This window comes from Nipponia nippon, unplaced genomic scaffold, assembly GCF_047370975.1.
Source record: "Nipponia nippon isolate SJK-2023a ecotype South Korea unplaced genomic scaffold, ASM4737097v1 scaffold_7, whole genome shotgun sequence".
NCBI classification, from domain to species: Eukaryota; Metazoa; Chordata; class Aves; order Pelecaniformes; family Threskiornithidae; genus Nipponia; species Nipponia nippon.
Genome location: NW_028262391.1, coordinates 11,773,400 through 11,792,769, shown reverse-complemented (window position 1 = coordinate 11,792,769; position 19,370 = coordinate 11,773,400). Strand labels below are relative to the sequence as shown.

At 44.2% G+C, this 19,370-nt stretch overlaps 1 protein-coding gene across 4 annotated transcripts in view; it reads left to right on the top strand.

Annotated features, from left to right (window-relative positions):
- Positions 1-19,370, top strand: part of DIS3L2 (DIS3 like 3'-5' exoribonuclease 2) — a 203,712-nt gene that overhangs the window by 93,579 nt on the left and 90,763 nt on the right. For all 4 annotated transcript variants that reach the window (XM_087740589.1, XM_087740590.1, XM_087740588.1 and 1 more), the window contains exon 11: positions 13,036-13,115. In XM_087740589.1, the coding sequence (XP_087596715.1) occupies positions 13,036-13,115 (80 nt within the window). The remainder of the gene's footprint in view (positions 1-13,035; positions 13,116-19,370) is intronic.

Below are 19,370 nucleotides of genomic sequence, written 5' to 3'. Positions count from 1 at the left end.
GTTCTGCTCACCAGCGTCCCGAGTGTGGTCGGGTCTGTGAGTCAGCGTATAGAGCACGGAGGTAGAGATTCTGCACCGGAGGCATTTGTGAGTGTGGTTTTAGATGAAAGTGAGACAATGTGTTTCACCAAGCTGCTGAGGCTGGGCAAGAGGAGGGAAGGATATTTTGTCCATGCCATCTTGTAAATATGTTCCTTGATCTTCCTGCAAGTCTTTCAGTTTTACAGGAAGCCTGTTCTTGCCATGCATAGTCTGTTTGGATAGCAACTGTGATCTCACCTACATAGCCTGGGCAGAATTGCTTCCAAGAGATCTTTTCTTTTTTCCCTCATTTCTCCAGTAATGGCTCGCAAAGAAAGGTTTACATAATATTTTAATATTACTTAAGGCAGAAAAGATCCAAACCTCGTGGATGGCTTTGAAATCTTTTAGCTGATTTAACTCTCTGCTCTGCCATTAAGTGCACAGTTTTGCCATGGACATCTGCTTTTTACCTGCATGGGTTTATCTATTTGTAAAACTAGGCAAGTATTTCATGGGCACTCGCAGCTTACTTGTTTGTAAAGAGCACCAAAAACTTCTAATGAAAAGCACTAGGCAAGTATTAGGTGTTGGCATTGCATACTGCAGTTGTATTTTATAGAGAGCATGAAGTTTCATAAAGTATCAGAATAGCGTGGTTGAGGAAACTTCCCTTCCAGAGACTTTAAATGTGATAATACAGATAGGACCAGAGTTCTCATTTTATTATTCAGGTTGACTGGAATTGGTATTTTTTCATTAGAAGTTTGAGAAGTGTTTGGTTTCTGCTTTTAGAGAAACATTGGAGGATTAGTGTCATAGAGACAAATTTTGATGGGTGCAAAGTTTCAACCATTTTCCGGTCTTTTCCAGTGTTTCAACATGTAATTTTCATTTCCTTGTTTGCTTTGCTTTGCACTTAGTGTTTCAATGGTGTGGGACAAAATATAGCCCCTGAAGAGAAGAGGGGTCAGGGCAAAGGAGGAAATGCAGATTTCAGAGGTGGGTGCAGGGGACGGGGGCTGGGAGAGGAGGCCGTTTGAAGAGGTGTAGCCAGGAATCTAAGAAACCCAAAAGCTATTTCTAAGACTCATTCCAAATGTTTCTAATTTCATTCATATCTTTTTGTTTCCTTTACTGCTTAACTGGGACAAGAAACTAAAGCCAGGAAAGCCCAATCATAGTGGGAAACAAAAACCTAAATATTGGAGAGAGAAAAAAGGCCATTTTTTGCAAAGCAGTTCTGCCTTTTGCTTGTCTCCCATTGTTGGTGTTACTGTGGAAAATGTATAACATCACTCTTTTGGAAAGCACTAGAGCCTGTTCAAGTAGAGATGGTTTATATAGTTTAACATGGAAGAACTTGAGGATATCTATTTCTTTACCATTTGCCTAATAATAAGTGAGCCTGTTGACCTCCGCTGGACTATTACAAATGTGAAACTTGGCACTCAAAATTGCTTGCTCTAAATTTTCCAGTTGCTTTCTCTTTTTCCATTTGATGTCATCCTGCCAACTAGTGATTTTATTATTATAAACAGGACATTGTATTCACTTTTAAGAAGAAATATGAAGCTGAAGGTAAAATTACAAACTGCAGTTTCTCAGCTGGCAAAATAGAAAACAATGAGCTAAAAATACTGAGCAGAGAAAGGGTGCTGTGGCAAGAGACTCTGAAATATCTACAAGATGGATGTGGTCTGAGGAGCAGAAACTGACTGACTTCAACTGAGCAGCTCTGAACTCCTGAGAATCACCAGATGGTTGAGGCTGGAAGGCACCTCTGGAGATCACCTACTCCAACCCCCTTGCTCAAAGTAGGGTCAACTACAGCAGGCTGCTCAGGGCTGTGTCCATTTGTGGTTTGGATATCTCCAAAGATGGATATTCTATAGCCCCTCTGATGCATGTGTTCTGGGGTTCAATCACCCTTACAGTAAAAATGTGGGCATTTTTTACCGTTAAATGGAATCTCCTGTATTTTGTGCCCATTGCCTCTTGTCCTGTTGCTGGATACCACTGAGAAGAGTCTGGCTCTGTCTTCTTTACTCCCTACCATCAGGTATATTTTCACATTGATAAGATCTCCCTGCCTGAGCCTTCTCTTCTTGAAGCTGAACAGTTCCAGCTCTCTCAGCCTCTCCTTGTAAGTCAGATGCTCTAATTCCTTAACCATTATCGAGGCACTTCAGCAAACTTGCACCAGTATGTTGATGTCTTCCTGGTACTGGGGAGCCCAGAACTGGACACAGCACTCCAGCTGTGGTCTCACCAGTGCCAAGTAGAGGGGAAGGATTGAAGGACTGCATCTCTTGACCTGCTGGCAACACTCTTCTTAATGCAGCCCAGGAGGCTGTTGGCCACCTTTACTACGACGGCATGTTGTTGGTTCATGTTCAACTTGTCCATCAGGTCCTTTTCCACCAAGCTGCTTTCCAGCTGGTTGGTCCCCAGCCTGTACTGGTGCACGGGGTTATTCCTCCCCATGTGCAGGACTTTGCTCTTCCCTCTGAGCTTCATGAGGTTCCCATCAACCCATTTCTGTGCTGAGGTCCCTCTGAATGGCAGCATAACTATCCATTCCTCCCACGAGGCTAAAAGACCTGGAGGGTATCAGGCTGGGGGACAGCAAGGATCCACTGCATTGTCAGGAGACAATTAATGCTCACTTGCTTTCCTTGCAGGGCAGGCTTAATGAACTTTGCTCTTGCAGGCAAAGAACTCTAATGCAATGAAGCTTTTGGTTAAAATTTGCATCTTGGTATTTCAGCATGTGACCTCAATTGCAACTGACCTAAAGCTATCCAAGTTATCGAAGGCTAAATTGTAATTTTGGCTGCCCATTCAGAAATGTAGCATCCTTCCTTTGACTGATAAGGGAGGAAGAGTGGAGGTGCTCTGCTGCGTCTCTGTGTCCACTGTGGAGAGAAGCTCTGTAGCACTGTGTATAACTGGAAAGCGCTGGCAGCAGGACAGTACCTGCACTGCAGTTCTGCCCCCTATTTATTTCCTTCTTGAGGAGTGTTACAGCTGGTAACAGGGATTAGCAGTGCTTATAGTAAAGGTTTGACAGCATGCTCTTTGCTGTAGATGCCCGAGGAGATTATTGGCTGATAAAATTAGAGGTGATGGTAAAAATGGCAGCCTTGAGCTGTGCAAGGGGTGTTGGAGGAAGGCAGTCAGCCTCTGAAACAGATGTCTTTTCAAGGCAGGTGAATGACTTTAGTTAGAAATGAGTGCAAGTCCGATAAAACATCATTAAACAGCTTGTTTCCTGGAGATTTTCCACTACAAAAAGCTAGTGTTAAGTAGAGCAAGACTTACTCAGCTATAATAGGATATGTAAAAATGCTCTGGTTTCTGATGGAAACTGAGAAATGACTTGTTTAGCAAATGTATAAGCAACACTGCTACAGACCTGACTGTTATCTTGGCGTGGAATGAAGACACAAACAGAGCCAGATTATGATCTCTGCCCTCTCACTGAGCTCTGTTCTCCATAGGGAGGTACAAGGCATACAAAGGATTACTCAGTGGTGTCTAAGGATATCAGATCTAGTCCCTTTCTAACAGGATTGATTCCAGAAGACGGTGATGATGGCTGTACCTGCTCTGGGTACTTCTGCTGTCCAGGCAGTCTGGGGACCAGTATCCTTCTTGGATCAGTGAGGAGAGCTCCTATTAGCTCCATCCTCACCCATTAGCTGAGTAAGTAAAACTCTGAATAAATACAGTGCTGCTGTCAGAGTGATGTGATTCAGCTCCTCGCTTCTGGTTGGCTTCTTCGGATCCTCCTCTCTATTTTCATAACATTTTCTACTACACTGTATCTACAGCAGTTGTGGTGACACTGTTTTGTGCAAAATGATGCATGATCTTTGCTCTCAGATGCTGTTGTTACCAGCGGCTGGCGTACGTAGACACACTGGCAACTTCACTGGTGTTTTTCCTCACAGGAAGGCGCGTGTGGTCGTTGGAAGTGCAGCTTCAAGCAGAATCTGTGGTGTATAGCTGGATAGGATTATTGCGTTCTCATCTTGTAGGCCATCAGAACTAAGCTTGCTTAGTTAAGAATCTGTTTAGTTGTGGAAAACAATAATAACTTTTGCGAGTAGGTTGTTACACATACAGTCTTGTTCCTGCCTGGCTGCCTATTCTATGGAGAGAAATGGAGAGAATAACAGAGGGAGAGGAGGATAAAATCTTAAATCAATTTGAGAATGTGTCCATTTCTTATTGGATTCCACTGGATCACAAGGTGGGCTTTTGAAGAGCAGAAGAAAGCACCCTATCCTCTCATTTTTATATATGCTAAGTGGCCCAGTTCAGGTGTGCCAAATACTGCCAGTTTCCTTGATATCGTGATGCTTTGCTGGTGCCCTTCTCTCGCTACAGGTCAGATAGCATGGGGGTAGATAGGAGATGAAGGATCCAAGTCCTGGTGTCAACCCAGGTTTCTGTCTCTGATGCTGTAGATGAAGAAAGCCAGAATTTGTTGAGCAGGTGAGACACTATATCCCCGCTGTGGGATTTCAAGGCTGATCACTGATCACTAGGACGGGCTGGTCGTTACGAGGAACAACATTTTCCTTGTGGCTCCATTCTGATGGAGTGGTCTGAAGCATGCTTTGACCTGTCCATCTGCCCTGAAGTTTTTGGGTGATTGGATCCTCGTTCCCAGATTATTCTCAGATCCTCACTCTCTAAAAAGGAAAAAAAAGAAATCATAATATAGATGGCACACATGCAGGTGTATGAGGCAGGGAGGTGTACTGGAGGTATCACAGCATGGATTAGAAGTGGGGCAGTCTGGAAAAGACTAACAAAATATTCTGGGAGATGAAGGGCTGATTTACAAGGAAGGATTAACTGTTCAATGTGTATTTGCCAACACTGAAACTAGAAGTTTGTGAAAGATACAGTAGTTGATAGTTAAACTGTGTGGACCAAAATGAAAAAATGAGAATCGTTTAAGGTGGTGGGAGGATAGAAAGGGGTGTTCTGAGGACAAGTAATGTAAAACAAAGAGGAAACCTTTCCTGTCCAACCGAAAATAGACTGTAGCTTAGACTGCTAAAGAAAGTATTGGAAACTCCATCACTAAAGATGCTTAATACTATACCGGAGAAAGTCCTTGCAAATGTATTGTCACGAGTAGTCCGGCTCTGACCTATGGGGGTTGGATGACCTAATGTCTCTTCCATTTCTAGCTCTGTGCATCTATGATTAAAGTCGTTTATATAATGCAAGTGCATTTTCAATTACACTCCACCTTCTTGCGTGGGATAGTGGTGGTGCAGAGACCTCATTATATTTGTGGCACAATTACAGCATGACTTGTAGGAAATACTGCTGGTACTTGGTCTCTCGGAGACTCTGGTCTTGCTTGTGTGTATGTTGGCTTTTCAAGCCATTTAGGTATGTTACAAGACTGCAGTGCTCTTTTTTCCATCTTCCTCCTTACTTGGAGGCCATAAATATATAGAAGGAATAATTGATTCTGGTTCAGCAATCCAGTAAGCAGTCCTTGGTGAAAACGTAAATGTTTATTGTTGTAGATGTGTAATACATCAGGATTCATTGTCAGCTGCTCTCTTGGACCAAGGTCTGTTTTCTGAACCAGAACAGGACATCAGCTAAAACATAAACACAGAGAAATTAAAAAGAACAGTACTGGCTTGATGTAGAAAGTTGGGCTTTCAGCATATTGTACGCTGTGCTGGATTTTTGTGGGGCTTATGAGTGTTCGGAGGGGGCAGTTTTTGCTTCAATTATGTTATAATTTCATTTTGTTTTGAAATTTATGCACCATGCAAAAGGAGTTTTGTGATGTGTCAGGTATCTTTGTCAGTGTTATAGGGCATTCAGAGTGCCTTCAGAGATTTGTCAGGGTACTTCTATTGCATGCATATTTTTTTAATATATTCCTTTTAAGAATCCGTCTTGGAAGGAGCCACTCTGGGGTTTTAACTACAATCTGCCAGCATCAAGTGTGACAAATGTGGTAAGCACTACATGTAATAGATGTCTTTAGAAGTGGGATGTTGAAGTCTCTAAAATGTTCAAGCACTGATTGTTCTCTGAAATTTCTCTCTGAGAAAGAGTACTTCATCCCCATTTGAGTGATGAACATCAGTGGAATTGGTCCCATGCTTATCGGCACTTCATAACAAACCTGCGCAGACACCATGGTCGAGCTGGGTTTACTTGTGATTGAAGAACGAGATTGATTTTTGTGGTTGCCATAACAATTGGACTGTTGTGTGAAAAAATGTTAGTAGTGTTCACTGGACTGAGTTGACAGCTCTAGGATGCCTGTTCCCAAATTAAAACAACAGTTTCCAGCTCTGAGAAATGATGTCTGTTTAACTTTTGCAAGATGGAGCTCAGCAGGGTCTTACAAATGACCTGAAGAGCTTAAAGATTCTAAAAGTGCCTTTGCTGTGCTTAATTTTAAAATGCCAGCTTTGAGCTGGAGTTAATAAGGGTAAACCAGGAGGCTGAGCTTTCACTCCCACCAGGCTATTGTATGTACTCACAAAGTGGAGAGAACAGGACAATCTAAGGAGTCCCTAGAAGAATGTAAATGCATTGCAAGTGTCTAGACATGCAGTCACTCGTACTGTAAATGTCTTAGCACTGACATACTCAAGTTTAAAGAAGGCTCGCACTGCCTAAAGTTTAATAAACAAAATGATGCTCATTACTGTCTCACCTCCGGCTGCAGCAGTCTGGTCTTTGGAAATAGGCTAACACTTCTGCAGAAGGTTTAGCTTGGTGCTCCAGGAGCAGCTGGATGACTAGAGGGACTGTGGGCTGTGAGCACGGAGCCTGGGGCAGGGCAGCATGGTCAGTGTGTGGGTAGCCACTGAGCTGCTTGAATTTTCAGTCATGCAGTGCTTCTGTGCTAGGAATTCACAGGCAGTGGGTTTCAGCCACCTTTTCCATGCTGGTGGGTGCTGTGGGTTCTTGGTTCTCTTTTGTAGTTGTTTTGGATGTGTTGGCCTTCATGAATGACCAATAGATGTTGCAGGAGACTGCCTCAGTCTGAAAGTTGCCCTTGGGAGAGGGTCAGGATGGGGAGGTAAATAAGGTAGTTAAGTTCAGGCACCTTAATTCTACTCAAGCGCCTTTGCCTGGGTCTCCTGTTGGGAGACCTTTGGTGGTTCCCTGCTCAGCCCCTTCCTTAGGTGCTCTGGTTTGCTTGCAGAGGGACCCAGCTCTCTCTCTCTCTTTTGTGAGACTTGGCAGTTGAAATTCCACCCATGACCTCAGCCCTGAGCAGCCCAACTTCAGGCAAATGGTAAAGTTAGGGCTTCAATCCGGGTGGCTTCAGTTGGTGATGCCTGCAGCCAGGGCCCGGAGGGGATCTGCAGCACGCAGGAACGTGGACGCAGTTACGCTGCCCAGCTGACTTGTGCTCGTGGTGCTTGGGATGTCCTTCCTCCGTCTCTGCTTTCCCTGGTTCCTGAATAGCTGGCTTGTATTTGCTTCTTTAGGACTCTGCCTCCCGCAAAAGGTCACTTCAGCTGGTAAGGACATCATCTTGCTTCACAGAGGGTTTTCTGATGCTCTAGCGGGTACATGCAGTTCTCTGAATGGTTGTTTCACGGTTGTTGGCATTTGTTAGAGTGGTTAAAATCTGGGCTCCGTGTCTCCACTGGTGGGTTGACTCATCTGTGTGCTTCTGGCTGGGAAGGCTGTCCAGTTGTGTTAGGAGGATCTGCATGGCTTCAGGGTGCTGCTTTGTCTACTGTGTGCAAACTGGTGCTTTTCTCTATTAGCAACACCAAGCTGCCTTTACAGAAAATCACACTGGTAGCACCCAAACTTTGCCCAATAACTGGCCATGCAAGAAACCTTGCCTCTAATACAGCCTGAGCCCATGGCTTACAAATGCAATGCTTCATCTTGATCTAAGTAGCCTTCCACTCGAGTGAAGATGGAGCCCTGACCACTGGGACTTCTAATCTCCTTGTGTCATAGGTGTTTATATTTTATGGCTAACTCCGATATGTTGAATTCTGAACAGTTTAGCTGGCAAAAATTGAAATATTGTACCAAACCTTGCAGCACCAACTGCACAGTATTTTCTCCAGTGAGTCTCATGAATACCTTTGTGTAGATGTACGTATTTGCACAAAGAAAAACAAACTGCTGTTGCAGTCCAGTGATCTGTGAACGTTTTAATTACCACGACGGTAATTCCAGCTCACCAACAGACTACTTATCTTACCTCTACCGCTGCACTAACCATTTATTTTAGGTCCTGTTAAAGGTAAAAAGACTAACTGCTCTGCAGATACGCTTGTCCGCTTTAATTAGTCTTCCTTAAGCTGTGCAAAGAGAAACTGCACTTAATTAGCTTTCCTTAAATTAGGATTGATATACCAGCCTGTATATGTTGACGCTGTCATTACTGTCTAATAAACTAAGTGCTCTATTCTGCAGGTTTTTTTTCCCAGGTGGTTGATTTACAAGATGGCAGACGGAGCCAGCACAAGAGCTTTGGTTTTAGCAGTGCTCTTGTCACTGTCTCGGGGCTAGAGGCAGCTGGGTCAGCGCTCCCGGGCACTGCCTGGGGCTGGCAGGGTCTGGGCAGTCTGTGTGTGGCACGTGCTTTCCTGACTCTTGCTTGCAGGTCCACCACGCTCAGTGCGATCCGTTCCCCTGATCCTCCAAAACTCTTGCAGGCATTGCCTCGCGCTGGTGCATGAAACCTCTGGCCATGAGGAGGGGGGAGAAAAGATTTTATTCTTCCATCGACAGAAACTCAGTGCCAGGGCAGGTCCACCTCTGCAAACCTGCATTAAACACACGTTTTGGGCAAAGAGGCTCCTGTAAAAAGTTGAAGTTTACATACCAAAATGTTTGGTTTTGATCAATGTGAGGAGGCTGGGGGGTTCTTAAAGGCACATGTTTATCTCTAGTCCTTTCCAGCATGAAGACCAGAAAATCTCTTAACTCTGCGTGTGTCTGTATCTCCTAAACTGGTTTCCTTTAACTAACCAAGTTGTGTGTATGTTGGAACAAGTGGACTTGGAACATCTCATTACTTTTACAAAGTATGTTTTGACAATTTTAAATGCATAAAACAGATTTTTATTAGGTGTAATGACAATGAGAGATGGCTCCTTCGGGGCTTTTAAAGAAGGGGGAGAGGGGGATGATCAAGCTCCTTAACCCACGAGGTCACCTTGGCACCCCTCCAGAAGCTGGAGAGCGCTGCCAATTTGTATTTACCTGTGGTCAATGCAAATGTGCATGCATGTAGCTGGGCTATTTGCTTCTGCTTAAGCAAGGTCTTTGTTAGCAGGTGCATAAAAAGTACTGTTGCCTTGAGGTTTAGTCATACAGCCTGCTGCAGGTTGGTTTTGTTATTGGTTGCAGTCAGAAGTGTGGTCTGATCTCTCCGAGATGCCTTCTGCCACAGCCTTTGGGGTATTGTACAGCCAGACAGTATGGTCAGGGGAGGAATTTGAATGGCTCCTTCCTCTTCACGGAGCGGACTTGCCACATAGCTGGGAGCAATGTTATTTCTTCACCCAGATGGTTTTTGTCAGCTGCCTCCAGGGTCCTCCCTGGGGTTTGTACAGGAGCGGCTGGCGTAGGTGCCGAGGGAGGGGACAGCTTGCAGAGCAGCGGGCAGGCTGCGCTGCCCGCACCCAGCCCTTTCTCCCTTGCTTTGCATTGCCTTGCGCCGATTCTCTCTGGGACGAGAGGCGGCTCTCTGCAGCGTGCTGGAGATAAAAGGTGATAGCGGTAGAGCTGGAGGAAAAGCAGGAGGAGATAGCTGGGAACATGCCTTCCTCGGAGGCCTTGCCCTGGAGGAGCACGTGTGCGGGGTGCTGCCCTTGGGCTCAGCGCTGCGGTCCCATCACTTGGTGGATTGTTTCCTTTCCCACATGCCAGCCCTGGTTCCTATAGCCATCTGAAACTTCTCCAGTAATGAAAACTGAAAACCAGAAATATAATTCATCACACTTAATAACGCAATTACTGGTGAGCGGAATTCGCGTAAAAAACTTCAGCGAGGTGTACTCCTGCGTGCCAGGATTTATCTCACTGCTATGAACTTTGAGCTCTGCTTGCAGGTCGGCTTCTCTTGTCCCATTGACTACCTGGCCATCAGCTCTGCAACACTTCTGCAGAGTCCTTATGCCAGGGAGTATCCTTCCTTGTGTTACTTGCTCAGTGACTTTCTTACCTCACCTTGCAGTCTGTGCCCAGAATAAACTGCCTGTGACAAGCTACAAGTCCAAGTCCCTTGAGTAGTTTTAAAGGAGAAGCGGATCTGAGCCTGGTGGTAAAACATATCCCAGCTGTGCTGCACATAGAAATGCTGGTGAGAAATGCTAAATCAGTATTCGTCTGGACCCCTCTTCAGCTTTGCATCTGTGAGTTTAAGGTTCTCAGACGGCGAGCTGTGTCTGTGCCTGCAGCTTGCATGCTAAGAGGCTGCTCAGAGCCCGGCCAGCGCGTCCCGAAGGGCAGCAGGCTGTGCACCGAGCGCTGCCCAGTGGGGCTGGGGGCTGCCCCGCCGGCCCCGCAGGTTTGGGCTCTCTGAACTGGGGCCACCACTGATCTCTGCAGTAGATTTGACTGGCCAAATACATCTCAGCAAAGCAGCCTGTTAGTTGCTGCCATTGTATAAATGTGTTCAGAATTTGGCACCCGTGTATTTATGCTCACTTCTTTCCAGGGCAGACTGCAAATATGCACTTCGTTGAAACCAATCTGCTAATTTTTGAACTGCCTGGAGCTACGATTCGCAACGGGTGGCAGATGCTTGTGGTTGCAGGCCCCGAACATCTGGGATAAGCTATCTATTCCCCTGACGCAGGAACCCACATTCTCTTTGAAGAAGCTCTTTAACCTTTTTCTTGCTAACTTGTCAGATAAAGCAAGACATTAGCGTCCGTTCAGTGCTGTTTGCTCTTTTACATTAAGTAACTTAAAGGAAGATTTACCAGACTGGGGGGTGGGGTGGGGGGAGTCGTAGTGGCAGGATGCTGTTGCCTTTATTACCCTGTGAGTTAGTGGGACCTGGTCTATCAACACATGCATGCCCCCATACTGCTTGTAGTATCGGTGTCTGCGTATCTGCATACGCACGGCTCCCTAAAGAAAGTTGCACAGTACCTTGGAGTGGAGGTATCCTGAAATTCCATCCTTAGGTGAAATTTTAAGGAATATATATTTATGGAAGTAAAGGATGTTTGCAAGCCTTTAAAAATCGGTTGATTCCCAGTGCTGGATAGCTAGGCAGCAACAGATCAAAGTCCCGGTGTAGCTGAAAAGATTTTCTATCTCTCAGTGTCACAATCTCTAATTTGTTTAGATGCATGTGAAGGATCAGAAACTAACGTGCAGCTGGGGATTAAGGCAGCTTTGCTATCCAATCTGAAAGCTAGCATATTCTAAAAGATTTTCAAAGTCTCAGAAGGCAGTGAAGTGCTTTACTGATTTTTATGTCTTTGAAAATCTCTATTAGTGTGCCTGGTGGAATTATATAAATACATGCTGCCAGCTGTCTGACACCAACAGATACCACCCAGAGCATTTAAGCACCAAAGCGATAGGCCTGCGAAGATAGAGACATTGCTCTCACTGTGCAAGCACCCATGCAAAAAGACTAAGACTTGCTAATTCCACGTGACACTTGCTCCTTTAGAAGTTTGCTGTAATTCTTCCCCTGCCACCTCTCCTACTCCAGGAGTATACCGGTGGTTATGCTGTAAGAAAAATAATATATGTTTTCATTATATATCTCTCGAAGGGAGTTGCCATCGTGATAGGAGTTTTTCTGCGGCAAGAAGAAAAGCAGCAGTCTGATCTCCTCCTTGGCAGCCCCAGCCTGTACCATTGTGCTTGGGGATCTTTTAACTAGGGAGGGCCCGAACTTATTCTAAAGGTTAAGATAAAAGCAAAAGAAAGCAGCAAACCCATTCCTTTACTGTCTTCACTGCTCTTCAGCTCCAGTCCCACATTGCACATGTAGTCCGGGTGCCCAGGCAAGAAGTTGCTGTGGGGCAGCCCAGGATGAAGGGAGGCCCTAAAGCAGGAGTTAAGGAAGTTTTATTTGTTGAGTGCTTCAGGTTTTGGCTCCTGCTGGTGCCAGGCTCTGCTCTATTAAACATGATGATTCCTGAGTCAGGTGCTCTATTTTGTCTCATCTACGTGGCTCTAGACCATATCTGAGGTCCATCTTGGTATGTTCCCGGTGTCCTTGCCACCCACTGCTACAGGACATACGTATGTAACCCTCCCAGGGCAGGACTGCATATTCCAGGTACCACCTAGTACAGCATATACGAAAGGGTGTTCAGCTTTTCCTAAGCACCCAGTTGATTTGCTAGATCTAATTAGCTGATTTGGAGCTCTTTCTTTCTATAACTTTCATAGTGTTTCCTATTGAACCTGCTTTTCCCTTTGGGGCACAATAGGCAACATAGATGTTATAAAGCACTGCATCCCTTGGATGTCTTTACTGAAACCAAAACTCTCACTCATTTTTGTTATCATTCAGCTTGGTTTGTAGATGTTTCACTGCCTCTCTGTGCTAACTGTGCTCATGGAGCTTTAGATGCTGTGATATCTGCTCTTCTGCATGGGGGTGGGGGTTATTTGTGTTCCGTTTAGCTTTACAATTAGGAACAATCTATTTTTAGCCTAGCTGCAGGGCATCAAGACTTTTTCCTGCTTGTTTCTTTGGAGTGAACTTGATGGGCTAAATTGTTTAGGTTTTGTGGAGGAGAATCAGTAATGAGATATGAAAGCTGTTAGGAGCAAGCAGTTAAACCAAAAAGAAAAATGAAGAAGAAAAAAAAAAACCAAGGAGATTCACTTGTCTAAAAACTTTTTTTTTCCATTAGTTTGGAAGATGTTTCAACAGACAGAGTCTTCTGAAAACATGGTGGTTGTTGTTTGGATGTCTCTGCTGGTCTCTGTGTTTTGATACCTTCTTCATGACTGGAAGATAAATTTTTCTTTTCTTCTTTTTTCCTTGGATAGGAAAGAATGCATTTTCACCATCGACCCATCAACTGCCAAAGATCTTGATGATGCTTTGTCCTGTAAACAACTCCCTGACGGTATGAGATATATTTTACAAAATACTTCTCAGTGTTTATTTTCAGCTGTTGACACATTCGTATATATAATTTGTCATGAAGTATTCTTTACCAAATATGAGTCGAGTAATAAACTAGTTTTTCTCTTGTTGTTTTAATTGCCTGTTTTCAGAAATCTTAGAGCAGATATCTTCAAGCTGCACTCTGAAGTAGTCTTGGTGTCAGGCAATGCAGAACCATAGTGTTTTGCATAATCAGAGCTGTAATTTGATTTGAGCAGATCTCAGCTGTCTCCTGTCATTACAGGAGTTACAGCTGAATAGCTAATATGCCACTCTTGCAGACTGAAGCCTAGTGAAACTTTGACCTTGAATACGCAGGATAAAGGAATCCAGTTTTTCAAAGGTCACTGACTGAATTGCTTTTTGGTGTTTATACGATGCTGGGAATTGTCAGATGAGCAGAGTGTGCCTTATAAGTTGTGTTATTCTTCTCATTGCCTTTTAAGCTTTCTGTTCTGCCTTATTTGTACTTTTATTATGCCGTAAGCCAACAGAACAGAAAGTAAAGCTCCAGAAGCCAAATCTTGATGATTCTGACTTAAGGAACTTCCCTCTTGTAAGCTTGCTTTGGATCCAAGTTCTGCTCATTTAGTTTGATGAGATCCAGTAACAGGCTTGGTTAGAAATATTGCATGATTTGATTAGCACATCCACCACTAATAAAGAAGATAAAGTGATTTTGTGTGTGTGTGTGTGTGTGTGTAGTTTTTCTTGCTCTTGTTAATCATCACAATATGGTGATATCAAAGACATCATTCCCTGGTTTTGGGTTGATTTCATTCTGTGCCATGTGGCCACTGAATTGTCATGTCATTTAGACCCAGGTACAGAATAGTATTACAGAGCTATAAAACTGATAAAAAAAATCAGAGCTGAAAGAAAATTTGAGGCTAATAAAATTATTTCTAGTTATACTGTACAATAGCAGTTTTGAGGCAAGATTAAGGAAAACTTGCTGTTCCATTTCACGAAAAATTTAAACAGTCTTCTTGAGATATCCTAAGCTGAACTCTGTTCTCCCTCTTTCCACTTTGTCAACTGAATTATCTGTAGATTTATAGCAGTGTTGTGATCCCACAGCCCCTCAGATCTGAGGTGTTGAAACTCTGGCTTCTGAGCCTCTACTGATCACATATGTGTGGGTTTTAGATGCTGCAGGAAACCATTCACTGAGCTGGTTTGTGGTGCCTACATCTGCATTTTTCTTTTATCCGCCATTTCGAGAAAGCATTCAAGGAAAAAAACTGTTTGAACAAGAATTCTTCTTTCCCAGAAAGTCTGCAAAGCCATTGCAGGGCTGTCACTCATACTTGGCACTTGTTGATATACCTGCGGATCCGGGATGTGGCCGCACTCTGAAGTCTGCCTTGTCTCTCCGACTCCAGCTGCAGAAAATGCCATAGGAGGCCTCTTGCTGCAGTCCGCAAGGAAGGAGATGTACCAGTACAGAAGGGATCCTCTGCTCATCAGGTCCACCCAAGGGGGTTCTAGGTGTTCCTAGGCTGTGGCTTGTTTGTGGGAGCTCTGTAGCCTGGCCTTGTGAGGCAGAGGTGGGCGGCTGCAGCACTGCCCCATGCCCTGATCAAGCCTCTTTGGAACAAGTGCTTCTCATGCAATCCAACTGAGGAAAAAAAAAAAAAAAAAAAAAGAGGAAATTTTTTTTTTAAAGTTGCCTTCTGAGTGGACTTCATTCATGCTGCTGTGCTTTGCCAGTCTTCCCTGCCTTGTTGCTTTTTGCTCTTCTCTGTACAGGCATGAGGAGAAAGAAAACACCCAGGTCCTCTTAGCCTGTTTATTTCTGACTCATCCTTCTCCCAGGGGCTGCGTCAGGCCTGTGCTGGCCTCCTGGAGCCTCCAAATGAAGGTTTGCCCTGCCCTTTCCTGATCTTCTGTGAAGGCTAAGGAATATGTGAAAGGATTGTGTCAAAGCCATGCTTTCAGGGGTTGTCTTTACCTGTATGTAACATGGGAGCAGGCACAGTTCTCTCTCCCAGGGTACCCTGTTATTTCAAAGGTGATCTCAGATGCGCTTACCTGAGTGGACAGAGGATGCTTCTGCAGTCAAAGATAACAATTCCTTTTCCCAGGAAAACCAGGCAGTTGGGAAGGAAAGGTAAAATGGACCGGACTACAGGGTCACTCTGCATAGAGAAAGTTTGCAAAGCTCAGTTTTTCAAATAAAACAAAAGTGGAAAGTGCAGGTATCTTTCTCCTCTTTCAGTTCCCCAAAATACACTTCGCCAGTGTGTTTTAGAAGAGACATGAAGACATCAGGAAAGAGCAGGGGACACGGCATGACTGTCTCCTTGAGTGTAAAAGTAAAGATATGCTTGGCTTGTATCCAGAATTTATAGGAGGGGAAATCCAGTGTGGATTTAGTGCTTTTGAAAGTTTCACGTCCATCTCGGGATCATTATACACACCCCACTTTCCTCCAGATGAGCCTCAGAGGAGAAGATCCGAGAGGCAGACGAGTGAATGCACCCGTTGGTGGCTGTCCCAGCCCGAAGGTCTTTGTTCGCCCCAACATCCCATTTTCCATGAAGTGGGAGCCTGCTCGCAGCAGCCCTTTGTGTGTCAGATCTCTGCCTTTTGGCTGGAGCCGTGCATCCTCCAAGAGGCTTGTTCTGCCCCGGGCTCTTCTCAATGAGAAGGTGCTCTGAGCTGGAGCCTTTTTTAAGAGTGCTCTCATCTGTGCCCAACCTGGGCATCGTGCCCTCTGCCTCTCCTTTCAGCCTCAGGTCCGCCGTGAGAGTGGTGCCCACATTCCATCACAGCACTGCCTCAGCCTTAGGCCAAGGAAACTTACCCCCTGGAAAAGCCAGTTTGGATGCTGGTGAATGTCCCAGGGACCAAATTTTAAATCAGTGTGGAAAGAACCGCCATGGAAATACCCTTTCTTTTATTTTGAAATCTGTGGTGTTTATTCTGAAGAGGCCTTGTGGCTCAGAAGGAAGTAAAGACAGGAAAACAGTCCTTGATGGTCTTTGATGCCGTCATGATCTGTTAGGGAGGGAGCTGATGAGCTGAGTGGGAGCAAGCGGCATAAAAAGCCTGAAGGAAACCCTTTGCATCCTTCGAGCAAGCATGGTGGCTGGCCAGCCGGCTCAGCGTGTGTCCCCAAGCAGGCAGAGGAAGGAAATCTCAGTATCTGTGCTGCAATGTTTGTTTAAAACATGAGATATCTCTGAAGCAGAGATGTCCAGCCTGGTAGCTGGAATCATGTCCGTCTCCATTTTTAAGGCTCCTGATGTCATGCAAGGAGATGCTTGCAGAATCTTGTTAGTGAAGATGAATAAGAAAAGCAACTAAGAACCGTACTGATGGACTGTTATCCATTATCCTCCCAACGTGCTGCTGTTTGAGGCATAAACTTGATCCAGCATTTCATGAACCTTTTCCTCTGCCAACTATGGTTCAGTATTGAAATGCTAAATTCCGAAGGGTAAATTTTTCAAATACTTCCTAATCTGAAGAACCCAATCAGAACATTATTTTGTGAGCCTCCTATAAGGGATATCTGTTTCACATGCAGTTGGCAATATAAGCTGTATCCTGTGCCCCTTTCTAAGGTGTCACCTCAGAGATACAGCCGCAGAGCTTGTTGCCCAAGAGACAAGGTGCTAGATCCTCAACCAGGGTATGAGCATCACATAGTGTCTGTTCCTAGCAGGAGAAAGTAACAGACGTGTATATTTATATTACCTGACATACGCACTCTTCACTGCAGTCCTTATTTTGCATCCTGATGGGGAATTAGCATTTAGAGCTAGTTCATTGCCATCAACCTGTTCCTGGACAGGACTGGGCTCTACCCAGATGGGAAGACTCTTCAGCTTCCAGCACTGGGGACTTCAGCCCTCAGACCTGTCCTTTGCAGTTCGCAGGAGACATCCAGATCCATCTTGTATCACAAGTTTCTGGGACATTTTCTTGCATGCAAATTGAATGTCTGTGGATTCATTACTTTTTTGGCCCACTGCGAGCACTACTATAGCCCTACCTAGATTACTATTATAGGCCCATGAAATGTGGCTGGCAAAAGCAGGGGTATAAATCCATCAGCATATATGATTTTTTTTAAGATATCCTGTACTTTGACTTAAATTTTTTCAAGAATTTGCAAATTTAGAAAGGTCCAAAACCAGTGCCAGGAGTCCTTGGGGTTCACTTGTTTGTGTTCATTTGCTTGCAAAAGCTACGGCTGTTCCCAGCTCTTCAGTGTTAAGGAGAGCCCCTCTGGGACCTCAGTCTTGTGCTTAACAGAGCCTCTTGATATGTTTTGGAGGTACCCTGAGGACTTTTGGCTTTAAAAGTTGCTATGCTAGCTGCAATTATTATGAGAAAGAGTTGTTTTAGAGGTTAAGAGCTTATCCAGGGCTGGCAAGGCTGCATTTCTCATGAGGGCAAAGTTGTGTTAAGAGTTAACACGGCTTTTATTCCAAATGCAAACGTGGTTACAAGAAATTATTATTTTTTCCATCTTTTTTGCCCATATGTAAAACACTTTAAAAAAAACCCAACAAAACACCACCAAAAAACCCTAACATGAGCAAACCGCGTATCTGGCATACTCATGATGTCAGGAGATCTCCAAAAATCAACAGAGAATGCAGAACCCAATTCAGAAAATGTCTCTCTGTTGGTATATAGCACCCGTAATAACTACAAGAAAAAAACCCCACTCATCACTGACACTTCTTCTGTCAGACAGCTAAATCAGTGCATTTCAGAAGATTTTGAAGAATGAAATTGCCTTTGTCCTCAAGCATTCGTTGCTAATTTATTCACGATTGAGGCATTTTATTTGCCTTGAAGGATCTTAGGCAACAAGCAGAGAGATAAGGGACTGGTTTTGCACCTTTGCTTCGTTTTAAAACTTCTCAGTGTAACCCTTGTCGGTTCCAGTCCCTGGATGGAGGACTTGCCCATGCTACATCCTCCGTAAAAGATGGAAAAGAATTTTTTGCAGAAGTAATCCACAAATCTGTCATAAAGAACTACCAGGTAGCAGAGTGTCACTAGCAAAGGAAGCATGGGGTGGTTGTGGGAATAGCTGTATTTTTAATGGAGCTTGCAGTAGGATATTGCAGCAGTTGGAAACTTTTCAGGGATATATGTCTTAAGTGGGCCAGTCTGGTTTTGAGAGGATTTTATATTGGAGTCTGCTTTTGATTTAACAGTCGTGCTCCTCGTTATTGTTTAATGATAGCAGTAGGGAGGTAAGCTTGCTGTTCGCATTTGTGAGTGTATATTTTAAAAGAGATCAGCTCCAATAAAGAAGGAAAATAGGGTTATTTATATAACAGCTTTAGAAGTATGAACGAACTGTACTCCATTTAGATGACTCAGCATAATCTTGGAGAAAAAGATGGATCTGGACTGCACCTAGTTTCTACAGCCTTTGTAGGACTGTTTCAGGGTAGCTTGAGGTTTTAAGCAAGTTCATTTCAGTCAATACTTTTTTATGATCCTTTCTGCATGTCTTCTAGCAAATTACTGCAGCCAGGAGCATACAACAGAGCCGTTCTTGGTTTATACGAATGTTGCAGAGCAACACGTGTTTTTTTCGCAGAAAACAACTGTACCACTTTCAAGCCTGAATGTTTTCATCCAGGGTGCAGACATTTAAAGATTTATTCCGATCCTATCATGTAAGAGCACACCAGGTGACCTGGGTGTCCCAGTGGCACCAGGTTAGTTTCCCACACTTGCCAAACCTCATCTGGGAATCATTGGCAAGTGGTGTTTGTATTTCTGGTGATGTACACAACTGATGCAGTTGTGTTTGAAGGCTGCTTGCTGGTAGGAACAGAAATGAAATTTGACAAATTTAAAGGCAGACAATTCCATCTAGTAAAATGTCAGGCTGTGACAGGAAGGAGGCAGCAAAATGGTGGAGGTGCATTTCTGAGGGATTGTCTTACCCGTGTGCGGGTCTTTTGATGTTGATTTCAAAGCAGTATTTTGGGCCACATTGACAGAGCTTCTCTACATCTTTTTGTGTGTTTGTCGATGACTAACATGGTTCTCACTGTTGTTCTTTCATTCCTGTATCCCTACAATCTTTCAAAAAGTAATTCAAGTTTAAGTAATTTCAATCTTATTCTAGGAGGAATTGTTGTACTACAGAACAGAAATATATTCTATAGGCTGCTTGCCCTGGTTTTTATGTCCTTAGTGATGTTGTCTGTCTGCATTTTGGAGTGAGGTC